Genomic DNA, 13,664 nt, shown 5'->3' with positions numbered 1-13,664 from the left:
AGCATTGATGTTATAAAAACGTTTTAAAAACAGATTGCAGAAAAGCACTAAAACCCCTAGAGAATGTCAACTTGAAAGAGAAACGCAAGTGTCCAATACAGACATAGGTTGTTGGTTTAGCCTCTCAAATAATCAGGAAAGTGCAAGTTAGAACAGCAAGGTGCCTTTGTTATGGGTCAAGCTGGCTGGAATTGTGAGGAGCTAGACACTCGTGCCCACTGCTGGTTGGCGCGCCCCTCCCCGAGGATCCCTCAACAGCAGGCACATTGGGGGGCATGGAGACGGGCCCCTGGACCTGCTCGGTCCAAGCTCACAAGGCAGCCGACATGCAGTGCCAACACACCACTGCCAGTTCACCAACTTGCAGGCAGAACACTCAACACCAAGCACATCCTGTCTCTGCAGACAGACCTCTTTCCCTAGGGCACGCTCACCCTGCTATTCCCAGGACAGTCTGGTTTTGAAACAAAGTCCAGCATTTCAGAGACCCCCCCCCCACTTCGGTCCCAGGCAAACCAGGACCCTCACCAAGCAGTCAGGAGGGGCTAAATAAGTGTGGGTGAGAACAGAGTCTGTGTGGTAATCAAATGTTTCGCAACATCAGCCTGTGTTACCTTTCCACTGCTGCCATAACAGATTACCGCAAGGGAAACCAGCTAATTGAAATAGTAAACTCAGAAGAACATAATGAACAGAGTAAATTTGCAGACCCCTTACTCAAAATAGCAGTGCTCAGAAGTTATGCAGATGTGGTGATTATCCGACTTTCCAGTGTTTTGCATACATCACCGTCTCATCAAATAATTCGGAACTCGGGCATTTACACCCATTCATCAGAGTCATGAATAGATGGCTTGGGCTGCAGAGACCACTGGTGGGTTTCTCCTGGCTCACGTGGGACTTGTGAGATATAGTTCACATAGCATACAATCCAGCTGTTTAAGGTGTACAGTTAAATGGTTTTTGGTGCATTTAGAGTTGTACAGCCATCCACAATCAATTTTAGAACATTTTCATCACCCCCAGTCATTCCCCATTTCTCCCCGACCTCCCCAATCTTAGACAATCACTAATCTACTCTGTCTCTCTAGATTTGCCTATTCTCACATGGCACTTCTCTAAAACCTTGAATTAGTCACCAGTATTTAAAAATTCAGAGAGTGCACATAAAAATCCAGGTTTTCACTCTTTCTTGGAAAAACAGACCTGGCCACACGGGACACACAGTCCCTCATAGTAACAAGTGGCTGCGGGGGCGGAGCTGTTCCTGATGATAGACAGCACGTCAGTGCTTCAGTTTGCCCCACTCCTCACCACTCCTTATTGCCCTAGCCCAGCATTCGTCATGCCTTTATGTGACCTGCCTTGCCCCTATGATTGAGAGGGGGGATCTCTGCAGGATGTAGTGTGTGTAGCCACAACACATCTGGACAATAGATGTTGAGTATTTAAGTGGGCAATATATGTATATGCTCGGGCAGCTTGTTTATTTCTCTGTCTAGTTTCATGCATGTTTATCATCCATGACTCTCTGCAGGTCAGAACTATCTCTTCCCCTCACTTTGCAAGCCTCTGGGTTGCTGCCAGTAATGCAATGCCTGGAGGAGATGACCGATAATTAGCACATTACCTCATTTAATTCTCACAAAACCCAAGCTCTTTGCTAAATTCGTTACCTACATTGTCTATCCCATTTCACCAGCTCAGACAGGTCAAGAAAGCTACTCAAGGTCACATGGCTAGCCAGCAAGTAGGGAAACCAGGGCTCCAAACCAGCTCCAAGGTTCACTGCTGGCAGGATCCCTGTTCTAAACCACTCGTCTGGACGGGCTCCCGTGGCCGGGAAGGCAGTCGGGTTGGCCTAGGTAGCATAGGGCAGCGGCCGCTCTTCCAGAGGATGCCGGGGCTGGGCTTCCTGGGGCTGAGTTGGGGACCCAGGAAGCCCGCCACCCCTGAGCACAAAGATCTCTCCTCATGCCAATGCCAGGCTGTCCTTTGCCTTTTAGATTCTTTCAAAAAATGCAAATGCTTGGGGATTTGAAGCTCTGCAAATGTAATGATCAATTAAGTCTTGGATGGAGTTGGTGCTCCAGGCAAAATATCAGTGAATGCAAGTTAATACAGTGCCCCCATGCTGTTCCCTTCTGTGGAACACCCTTCCCCTGGAGCTGCCTCGGGCGCCTCCTTGGAGAGGCCTCCCTCACTTCCTCCTCCAGGCGGGAGCCCTCCCCTCGCTCCGATCGCCAACACTGACCTGCTCGGTTTTCCTTCTTCGTGCTTGCCCCCTCCCCCGCCTGCCCCGGCATCTGTGGTGTATTGATCTCTATGAGTTTGTCGTCTTCTGAACTAGAATATAAACTCCCCGAGGGGAGGCGCTTGGTTTGGGTTGACTCAGAACCGAGCCCAGCACACAGCAAGTGCTTTGGAGCTTTCCCCATGGAGGGACGTGGCCCCAGCCGAGGGAGTGGAGCTGTTAACCACTGCTCACTCCCGGGGAAGACCTTAGGCGGAACCGAGAGGCTCTCACCCCCAGGGCTACCCAAGTGCAAAGAGTCCCAAGTAGGGTTTGCAGCCAGTGCTTTAACGCGGAAACACCAGGTCCTCCCCTGTGGTGGGGTCTCCGAGAATTAAGACGATGCTGGAGCTGACGGACCGGGGTGCCAGGCGGTTAGTCCCTCTCGCCTCCTGTGCGGATGGAGCCAGGAGAAGAAGCGCCCCCAGGCCTTCCGCTGGCTGGGTGCCACGTTGTGCTGTCTTCCAGTGATGGGGAAGGAGGTGGGTTGATGTATCCAAACCGAGACGCCTATTCCCCTCGCGATCGAGAGACCCTAGGTCCCCCCTCGGAGGGGAGGAGTTGGTCCAGGAGGAACTCCGGGTGGCACCTGAGGGACTGAAGTCCACTCCCAGGTGCTCAAACTGGCAAATGCCCTTGTTCTACCCCCGGGCGTTCTTGTGAGGAACTTCCGCACTCCTGTCGTGGCCTAAATCGGCTTCTGTACTCCACAAGGTAAAGTCTGTTTCTAACATGGAACTTTATGTCTGTGCTAGATTAGAAAGAAAATAAGGCGGAAAACTCGTGTAAACCACTTCCATCTGCTCATCTTCCTCTCTGCACCGAAGAACATCTCCTTCCCCCTGGACAACCCTGTGCTCTAATTAGGGCAGGCCCTTGGGGTCCCCTCCCTGCCGTCCCCTTGATCCCCTGCATGTTCCCAAGCTGCCTGGATGCTCTTTCTCACTGTCAGTAATTCACACGCAGCCGGGAAAGTTCTAGAGCAATTTTCCACATGAACTCCTCCTGGCAGAAAATGAAATTAACCTCCTTCCTAGAAGCCAGAGGCCAAAAATCATGTAAACGTGAAATTAAAGGAAGAGGAGTGGGAAGGAAAATAAGTCAAGGGGGTCAGCAACCAATAAGAGAAACATGTTTTTTCCCAACTGTTACATGTCAGTTTTCAGAGAAATGACGCTGGTGACCTAATATGTCGGGAGCCCCTCCGCAGGGATCGGTGCTTAGCAACTCGGAGTTGCGGGGTCTTCCCGGCGGTCCGTGGCTGTTCCCTCTGGCTTTCAGGGACCTGAAAATCTTTCCTCCTTTCTCTGCAGCCATTATTCCACTGTTTCCCCAAAAGGCCATTTTTTAGGGACAGTGGTCTTGGTTTTCATACCAAAAACTAGGACACATCTGAGACTTGGGTCCAGCCCTTCCAGGCACCAAGGGCTGCAACCCATTTCCCAGAGAAAATGGGGCCGTGTGGTCTGAGCCCTGATGAATCCCCATCTGTCTCCAGCAGTGCTCTGCCGCGGGCACCCCCAGGCTCAGGTACCCCTCCCCTGGTGACCTCAGGCTGGCTCGGAGCTGCCCTAACATGTCACGTGTCACTGTCCGACCCCACGGCCTCTCTCTCCAGGCTGCAGTAAGGGCCCCTCCCTCACCGCTCAGGCTCAGCCCCGGCCTGCGCAGCCCCTGAGGCCTCCCTGGACACCCACCACTGTGAGAGGATCTTTTAAGAAACTCTCCTCTATGGCCCAATTTGAGCCACCCTCCGATTCCAGCCAAGACTCTAACTGAAACACCCAGGTAATTCTACCTTATTCTCTTCTACTAAGCTTTTCAGTTTTTTGTTTTTGTTTTTGTTTTTGTTTTTGCCAGTGTGTAGCATCCGCAGACCACAGGGTGATGAGCTCCTTACTTGCAGGGTGCTAGGGCATGTTTATGGTTACCACCCTCAGAAATGTGAGGTGACGTCCCCCACCGGAGTAATCAGGTCAGGGCTCTCGAGCTGACAGGCCATGGAAATAACACATTGAAGGGGACCCGGGCTGTCCCAGCTCCTGGGGGAATCAGGCAGCCCACGCTTGAGCCCCTGGTGTCACGGCCTGGGAACGTGCCGAGCTCTCCCTGTAATTTCCTCAAACCCCCAGGAGCTGAGCTCTCCCGGTCAGCTCTTCCCGCTCTCAACACCTATGCACGATGTCTGGGCCCTGTCCCCACTGCCACCTCCACCTGGTCAGCCCAAGGCTAAACACGGGCCCCTTTGTCGGTGGGTGGAACTGTGTCCTCCAGAGAGAGGGGTTGAAGTCTGGACCCCCGGGGCCTGTGCATTATTGGAAATAGGGTCTGTGCAGATGTAACTGAGATGTAAATTGAGGTCCTACTGCAGCGGTGTGCACCTTACTCCAGTGTGTCTGGGGTCTGTACCAGAAAAAGAGAAGAGACACACACAGGGAAGATGGCCTCATGACCAAGGAGGTAGAGGATGGAGTGACGGGTCTACAAGCCGAGGGTTGCCGCCCACCCCCAGGGACCCCGGGGCTGGGACAGACTCTCCTCTGGAGCCTTCAGGGTAGCGCAACTCTGTCCACCTTGATTGTGGACTTGTTGCCTCCAGGCTGTGAGAGAATAAATTCTGTCGTTGAAGCTGCCCCGTTCGCGGTGCTGTCACGGCAGCCCCAGGACGCTCCTACAGACCCTTCCCCACACCCAGCACTTGGCGACTTTAGTGGTTTGGGGACCCCATGTGGTTAAGATTGGCCTGCCTCTCACCTAGTTTGTTCCTGTTTTCCCCAGAGCATTTTTCAGAGCAAAACAAACTTCCCCACGGTGGTTTTTCTTGCCTGGGTGGGTCCTTGAGAATCAGTGTTCTTCCTAAAAGGAATAATTCTCATGACTAAAACATTTCTCCAAAATGAGAGAGTAGCACTGACATATATACACTACCAAGTGTAAAATAGATAGCTAGTGGGAAGCAGCCACATAGCACGGGGAGATCAGCTCGGTGCTTTGTGACCACCTAGAGGGGTGGGATAGGGACGGTGGGAGGGAGGCTCAAGAGGGAGGGGATATGGGGATATATGTATACATATAGCTGATTCACTTTGTTATACAACAGAAACTAACACATTGTAAAGCAATTATACTCCAATAAAGATGTTAAAAAAAAATACAGAAAAAAAAAAAGGCATTTCTCCATCCAGTTATAGCGTAAGCCCTGGTTATATAAGTGCAGTATTGTGGCTGCTTTTTTTTTTTTTTTTTTTTTCAATTTTTGAAATGGTATTTCTTAAATGTTTAAATCTTCTTTGCCCAAACCCTGATTTCTCCTGGGCCCAGAATAAGTTTTTCCAGACCTTGGACCTAGTTTGTACTGTTGGTTTATAAGCTAAGTATGCAGGGACCCAGCGTACATCAACATGGAAATTATCGAGGCGCCCGGTTAGCCAGTTGCTACACAGAGAAAGCTTCTTTGTCTGGAAGGCGTGTATCTTCCTGCCCCTGAAGGTTGGCTGCACATGGCGTCCCAGACACGCAGCTGCGGGTGACGCCGGGGATGGGGCAGGTGGCGGGCCTCGGCGAAGGCACCTCTCTCATTTCTCCCCAGCTCCTGCACATGTATGGCAGCCTCTTGGAACGGCCTCTGATTCTCCCCGAGGTGGTGCCCAGGTACTCGGTCATGCTGGAGCTGTTTGACGCTGAGCTGGACAACACCAAGACCCTGTATGACACCCAGATGGCGGCCTCGGCAGACGGGAACATCCCCCCTATCCATAAAAACATGCCCCCGGTGGCCGGGCAGCTCAAGTGGAGCCTGGAGCTGCAGGAGAGGCTGGAGGCACCCCTGAGGGACCTCAAGCTCATCGAGCACCTGTGAGTGAGGGCCCCGGGCGGGCAGCGCGCCTCCACAGCTGTGGAGTTTGCGGTGGGTTGCGGGGACGTCTGTCCCAGCTCTGAGGCAGGCCCACGCTCACCATCGGCCAAGCCTTTCCTTCCCAGGGCACGGTCCCAGGAGAGACCCTGACTGCACCTCCCCCTCCTCTGGGTGCCTTCCCAGCGGGCGTGTCGGGAAGGTGACCTTGGTGGTCACCCTCATGGAAATGAACAAAGACACCCAAATGAGAACAAGCGAAGGCTACTTCCTCGGTGCTGGCCAGAGCAGGGAGCCGGCCACTGTCGCTTGTGTTTGGCAGAGGCTGGAAAGCAGGCGGAGGAGTGGAAGGACCCACAGCAGAACAGAGAAGAGGCTCCCGGTCTCCCGGGCTGGAGGCCATCAGCGTGGGGACTGGAGGAGGGCGTCCCGTGTGTTTGGTCGGGAGGCATGTCTGGCTCTCTGGTTGGTCCTAAGTTGGAAGGGAGGACGGACATTAAGGAAGGTGGCAGTTATGAATCAAGTCCTGGCCATTCAGGGCCAATATTACAAGGGTTATCATTTGACTTTCTGGGCTGGTTGCTGCCTGTGAAGGGCATCATCTATGTGTGCGTTCAGTGTCTCAGCCTGGAAGAAACAGAGAGCTGGCTGCCTGCTGCATCACCCCAAGGTCCGGCAGGCACGGTTGGGGTGCTAGCGAGGCCCCGAGGGAGACGGCACCTGACCGTCCTCCTAACTCTGATTCCAGGCTCATGTCCAGCGTGGAGGCCAAGCTGATCTACCAGAAATACGATGAGATGGTGGAACTGCTGAGAAGCTACCGTGAGAGGATCTACCAGCAGTGGGCGGCGGGGGTGGACCAGGACTGCTGCTTCACCCTGGGGCAACCCCTGGTCCAGCGGGACCCCGCCACCAGCCTCGTCCGCGTCAACTTCAGCAAAGCGGTGGGTGTCGTCTGGCCGCAGCCTGGAGAGGGCAGCTGGGCCAGAGGCTGTCCCGGGGACCTAGGGTTCCCCACGGGGCAAGCCCACGTGACCCTGAGGCTGACCACCCCCCCTCCTACCAACAGCATGGATTTGTGGGGTTGATGTTTATGTCATATTTAGCTACAGCTTTATTATTCAGGTGTTGCTTAAAGAACGCCCAGGATATATTTAAGATATGAGACAATCGTAGCCTCCTTGAAAATAGCTGGAATGAGGACGCTATTTTATTTTATTTTTTTATTTTTTATTTTTATTTTTTTAACATCTTTATTGGAGTATAATTGCTTTACAATGGTGTGTTAGTTTCTGCTTTATAACAAAGTGAATCAGTTATACATATACATATGTTCCCATATCTCTTCCCTCTTGCATCTCCCTCCCTCCCACCCTCCCTATCCCACGAGGACGCTATTTTAAAGCTGGGCCGCCTTTCATGGGACCCCAAGAGGAACCATCAATTTGAGAATTTAAAAGAAAAAAAAAAGGTCTTTTCAGGATCTGAATAAGTGGACCCCCTGGTCAAGTCGGGAAGGCTGGAGGGAATCCACACCGCCCAGGGCTAAACCCCAGGTAGTTAACCGAGTACGCGGGCAGAAGCCAGAGCAGCCGGCATCTCTACAAGCACCTGCCTTACGAGAACGCATCTGCCCTGCTCTGAAGTCAGCGGTGATACCAGGAAGGCAGGGAACCCAGATGTGACTTTTCCTCTGAAACCTTCTTTCACCCAAATTCATTCTTTCATTCAACAAATACTTACTGAGCACCTACTTTGTGTACTTGTTTGGGATAAATTAGTGAACCAACAAAGATCTCTGTCCTTCTGGAGCTTGCCTCCTACAGGGAGAGGGGGAGAGAGAGAGACAGAGAGAGGGGAGAAAGTGGTGGGGGCCCGGTGGAAGGGCCAGGAGAAGAGGAGGAGGGGACGATGAACCAGCATAACGTGTAACACATGAGAACGTGATGGTCGGTACCTCAAAGAATGGGAAAGGCAGGTAAGCGGGGAATGGACAGAGGCGGAGGAAGGGGGCAGGTTGCGGCTTTGGATTCGAGCAGAGACTTGCAGGAGGTGAGGGAGTTGGCCGGCAAAGATGGGAGGAAAGCCTTCGAGGAGAGCAAACAGCTAAAGCAAAGGCCAGGAGGTATGCGTGTGCCTGGCGTGTTGTGGGACCAGCGAGGAGACTAGTGGGGCCGGGGTGGAGTGAGCAGGGGAGGTGCAGGGAAAGGGGGTGAGGAGAGGATGGAGCACAGAGAGCCTCACGGGCCCTGAAAGGGACTTGGGTCTTTGTTCCGGGCAAGATGGCAGCCGTTGCAGGGTTTCGAGCAGAGGAGGGCCCTGATCTGATTGATGCTAGGGTGTGAGTGGACTTGGGGGGAGGGCAAGGCCAGAAGCACAGAGACCACTTAGGAGTGTTTTGCTGGAATCCAGGTGAGGGATGATGAGAGGATGATGGCCTGGACCAGAGCAGCGACAGTGAAGGTGCGCAGAGGTTAGATTAGAGTTTGATCACAGGGCCGATGAGATCCTAGACAGGTTGGAAATCACGTATGCAGGAAGAGAGGGGTCAGCCCCAGCATTCTGGGGCTGGGCAACTGGAAGGGGGGAATGGCCATCAGATGAGACAGCGGGTGGAGGCGGCCAGTGGGCAAGACTGCTCTGTTTCAGTCACGTTGAGTTTGACATGTCAACTGGACATCCACATGGAGACGCTGAGTAGGCAGGTAGATACAGGAGTCTCAAGTCAGGAGAGAGACCCGAGTTGGGGACGTGAGCACGGGAATCATTCACACATAGATGGTTCTTAACGCTGTGACGCTGGATGAGGTCACCAACGTGAGAGCAGATCGAGAGGGACCCCATCCGCAGTTTTCCAACACTTAAATCTCAGAAGCATCAGGGAGACTGGTAATGGGGACCAGGAGAGCCTGGTGTCCTGGACGCAAAGAGGGGACCATGTGCCCAGGAGGGGGAGGGACCAGCTGCTGAGAGGTCACGTGAGACGGGGCCTGTGAAGTGACCCATGGATTCAGCAATGTGAAGGTTACTGGGGCCTCCACAAGAACGGTGTTGGCTGAGCAGCGAGGGCAGAAGCTCTGTCGGAAGGGATGCCCTGCTGTTGGTCTCCTGGGCTGTAACCAGGGGGTGGAGAGGGACAAGGGAAGGTCAGGCCCTAGGGAGGAGCCTTTCTTTAGACACCTGGGGGGTTAGAATGATGGTGCCCACCACGCTGGTGATGCCAGCCCTTCTAGGCATCAGGACCAGTCAGTAGGGTGACGGCATCGTGATCCTGCCAGTGGAGCCCGTCCCCAGTCAGACCTCCCGCCTGCTTTGGGGGCTGTGGAAGCATCCCAGGGACCCTCACTTGTGCTGCCAAGTGCTGTGCCACTGAGGCCACCCCCTGACCTCTTCTGTTCTCTTCATTCACCTTAGCTGGTGGCAGTGCTGAGAGAGGTCAAGTACCTGAACTTCCAGCAACAAAAAGAGATTCCCAGCAGCGCCGAGAACCTGTTCTCACAGTACGAAACCTTCCGGAAGTTCGTGGGCAACTTGGAACTCATTGCCGGCTGGTACAATGAGGTGAGCTGGTGTTGCTTTGTTTTGTTTGCCACGTTGGGGGTTTTCTTTAGAACAAACACAGGTGTACAATCCCCACACAGAATAGAACTGAGAATGTTTTCGTATTTGGAGGTGGTTGGAGCCACCCTCTGGGGAGAACCCATGTCCTCACCTTTTCCACCTTCCAGAGTTGCCTGCGTTCCGTGGCTCGAGGCCACGTCACGCCACCTTTGGATCACAGCACCTTTGCTTTTGTTGTCATGTTCCCTTCCTTTGTTCTTCTTGGCTCCCTCTCATAAGGACCTTGCGATCGCATTGGGCCCACCCGATGTCAAGGTCCTTAACTGAATCACATCTGCAAATTCTCTTTTGCCAAGTGCAAGGTGACATAGTCACAGGTCCTGTGGATTAGGACGTGACGTCTTTGGGGGCCATTATTCAGCCTACCGCAGACACCTCATCCAAAAGGGGCCAATGAGATTCCGTCTCCTTGAACCCTGGGAATTTGGAATTGGGTCCCAGCATCATTCACACCGGAGTCTCGGGGGAGCAGAGAAACCAGAATGAGCAGAAACCCGGGCCGCAGAAGGAAGGGAGCAGGCGGGTGGAGCGGACCGCCGGAGAGGCCCCACGAGACAGAGGGGAGCCCGGACGTGCGCTTTGTGGGTCCAGCCCCCGGGGCTCCACCAGCGTACCTCCACGTGACCTGAGCCAGCTTTAATGGGCTTATGTTTCTTGCAGCCAACTTGCCCCCAACTGGAGCCACTGTGTGGGACCTGGAATATTTCTGTTTCTGGGTTTTGCATCTCGATCTGTGGGAGAGATGCTTACGCGCTCCCAAATCCCTGATGTGACAGCCCCTTTCCTAGAGCCCTGAGGAGCATGCCTCGGTCGCTTTCCCTGGCCTGTCTTGTAGCGGCCTTGAACTTAATGCCCGGTTCCAACCAGAACGTGGAGAGGGAGATTCCTGTCCTGCCCCTCCCCTGCCTGCTTGTTAAGTGCTCTCTGAGTCGGTAGTAATTGGAGCACAGCTCTACCATGCACCTCCTCCCTATGGTGGCCAGATTTGACCAAGCCCAGGAATTCCCTGCCAAAAAAGAGAATAGTTGGAACATCAAAAGATTCAGGGGCTTCCCTGGTGGCGCAGTGGTTGAGAGTCTGCCTGCCAATGCAGGGGACATGGGTTCGAGCCCTGGTCTGGGGGGATCCCACATGCCGCGGAGCAACTGGGCCCGTGAGCCACAACTACTGAGCCTGCGCGTCTGGAGCCTGTGCTCTGCAACAAGAGAGGCCGCGATAGTGAGAGGCCCGCGCACCGCAATGAAGAGTGGCCCCCACTTGCCACAACTAGAGAAAGCCCTCGCACAGAAACGAAGACCTAACGCAGCCATAAATAAATAAAAGATTCAGAGCAAGGCCTTTGGGACACTGAGGAAGCCTCCCGATCTTGCTAGAAGTGACCGCCTCCTACCTGAACGTGAAGTGAAGCACACCAGATCATGCCATCATGTGGATTTGTCAAAAAGTATCACTCCCCCACCGCTCACCCTGACACACCCACCACAAAACCAACCATAGACCCATTCCTTAACTCTATTCCATAAATTAGAGCATGGGGGTGATGTAACCTGAGACGTGTTCAAGATAAACTGGAGTAAGCTCATTTTCACTAATTTCATTTTTTGAGATAAAATTTGAATCGACTCACTTACTGGTGCTGTGAACTGTGACAGCCCAGGGCCTGCCTTAAGTGCGTTTCCTTGAATTACCTTTCTCCTGAACCAGCTCTCTTCAGGTTCAAAGAACGCCGTGTTCATCCGTTCCCTGGAACGCCTCCCGGCCACAGTGTTTAGGAAGAATGGAAGCCTTAGAGATACAGTCACGTGGAAAAATGTTTGTGGGTTACTTTCAATGCAAGAGCTTTTTTCTTTTTTTCACAACGATGCAATCAGAAACAAACAAAAAAATCCAACAAACGTTATTTAGAATGAAACAAAAAAAATTGATTTTCCACTTCTGAATTTCCAAACAAAACCCAACCAGTCACATGCAGGGGGAAGCGTGTTAGCTTCCGCTGTGAATGACATTGTTCTGCTAATAAAAACATTAGACAAGGATGGGGAGTCGGGGAGTGAGACCCAGAGCTCAGCGCCTGCAGTGACCCTTATTACTGATGCCAGCTCCCCTCTCTGGAGATGCTCCTGGTCCCTTAGATGGCGCTTCTTATTCTTAACGTACTTTCTGTTGCCGAGAGAGACCCCAGGCCCCCAGACTGCTAATGTCTATTAATGTTTGAGCTAGGTAAGTGCTGGAGTGGGGCTTGAAGGAATCTGCTGGGGGGTCTGGGAAAAATGCCCTAAAGGTGTGGATTTATTATATAGGCTGCTGAAAAATAATAAACAGGGCATATTAAATGGATCTCATTGCTGTGAGCTTTGTTTACTCTGGGCAATCACAAAGGCATGATAACATTTAGCTCTTGTCTGGGCTATTCGTGTAATTGTTTAATATCCAAACTCTGATAAATGGAATCAAGATTTCACATTGACTTACTTTATAATTCCGTCAGTGCTTTCTTTTGCTCCTGTGTGGTTTCTACTGGTAATAGCTGTTAAGCTTTATTTCTCTGCCCTACCGTACCTTTCCTAAGAGTTAATTGTCTGAAAAGGAGGACATGGGTGGGGAGGAGGCACCATTTAAAGTACCAAATATATGTCAAGAATTATTGTGAGTGGAGCTGGGAAAACTGGATGGCTACGTGTAAAAGAATGAAATTAGAACGCTCCCTAACAGCATACACAGAAATAAACTCAAAATGGATTAGAGACCTAAATGTAAGGCCAGACACTACAAAACTCTTAGAGGAAAACATAGGCAGAACACTCCATGACTTAAATCACAGCAAGATCCTTTTTGATCCACCTCCTAGAGAAATGGAAATAAAAACAAAAATAAACAAATGGGACGTAATGAAACTTAAAAGCTTTTGCACAGCAAAGGAAACCATAAACAAGATGAAAAGACAACCCTCAGAATGGGAGAAAATATTTGCAAATGAAACAACTGACAAAGGATTAATCTCCAAAATACACAGGCAGCTCAGGCAGCTCAATATCAAAAAAACAACCCAATCCAAAAATAGGCAGAAGACCTAAATAGACATTTCTCCAAAGAAGATGTACAGATTGCCAACAAACACATGAAAGGATGCTCAACATCACTAATCACTAGAGAAATGCAAATCAAAACTACAATGAGGTATCACCTCACACCGTCAGAATGGCCATAATCAAAAAATCTACAAACAATAAATGCTGGAGAGGGTGTGGAGAAAAGGGAACCCTCTTGCACTGTTGGTGGGAATGTAAATTGATACAGCCACTATGGAGGACAGTATGGAGTTTCCTCAAAAAACTAAAAATAGAACTACAATACAACCCAGCAATCCCACTCCTGGGCGTATACCCTGAGAAAACCATAATTCAAAAAGAGTCATGTACCACAATGTTCATTGCAGCTCTATTTACAATAGCCAAGACATGGAAGCAACCTAAGTGTCCATCGACAGATGAATGGATAAAGAAGATGTGGCATATATATACAATGGAATATTACTCAGCCATAAAAAGAAAGGAAATTGAGTTATTTGTAGTGAGGTGGATGGACCTAGAGACTGTCATACAGAGTGAAGTAAGTCAGAAAGAGAAAAACAAATACCGTATGCTAACAGATATATATAGAATCTTAAAAAAAAATGGTTCTGAAGAACCTAGGGGCAGGACAGGAATAAAGACGCAGATGTAGAGAATGGACTTGAGGACACGGGGAGGGGGAAGGGTAAGCTGGGACAAAGTGAGAGAGTGGCATGGACATATATACACTACCAAATGTAAAATAGATAGCTAGTGGGAAGCAGCCGTATAGCACAGGGAGATCATCTCTGTGCTTTGTGACCACCTAGAGGGGTGGGTTAGGGAG

The 13,664-nt window shown here is 51.3% G+C and overlaps 1 protein-coding gene and 1 long non-coding RNA gene across 2 annotated transcripts in view; one reads left to right on the top strand and one right to left on the bottom strand.

Moving 5' to 3' along the window:
* LOC309650967 overlaps window positions 1-11,083 on the bottom strand; it is a 356,435-nt gene extending 345,352 nt beyond the window's left edge. The window contains exon 1 of the long non-coding RNA XR_014257858.1: window positions 10,914-11,083. This is a non-coding gene — a long non-coding RNA (uncharacterized lncRNA). The remainder of the gene's footprint in view (window positions 1-10,913) is intronic.
* DNAH17 (dynein axonemal heavy chain 17) overlaps window positions 1-13,664 on the top strand; it is a gene marked incomplete at its 3' end in the record, with an annotated part of 115,130 nt that overhangs the window by 13,137 nt on the left and 88,329 nt on the right. The window contains exons 11-13 of the mRNA XM_082443049.1: window positions 5,883-6,148; window positions 6,895-7,090; window positions 9,561-9,707. Coding sequence (XP_082299175.1) covers window positions 5,883-6,148; window positions 6,895-7,090; window positions 9,561-9,707 — 609 coding nt within the window. The remainder of the gene's footprint in view (window positions 1-5,882; window positions 6,149-6,894; window positions 7,091-9,560; window positions 9,708-13,664) is intronic.

This window comes from Balaenoptera physalus (assembly GCF_965194825.1).
Source record: "Balaenoptera physalus genome assembly, chromosome: 20".
Classification (NCBI taxonomy): Eukaryota; Metazoa; Chordata; class Mammalia; order Artiodactyla; family Balaenopteridae; genus Balaenoptera; species Balaenoptera physalus.
Note: the sequence above shows the minus strand (reverse complement) of the source record. Positions and strands in the feature narration are given on the sequence as shown.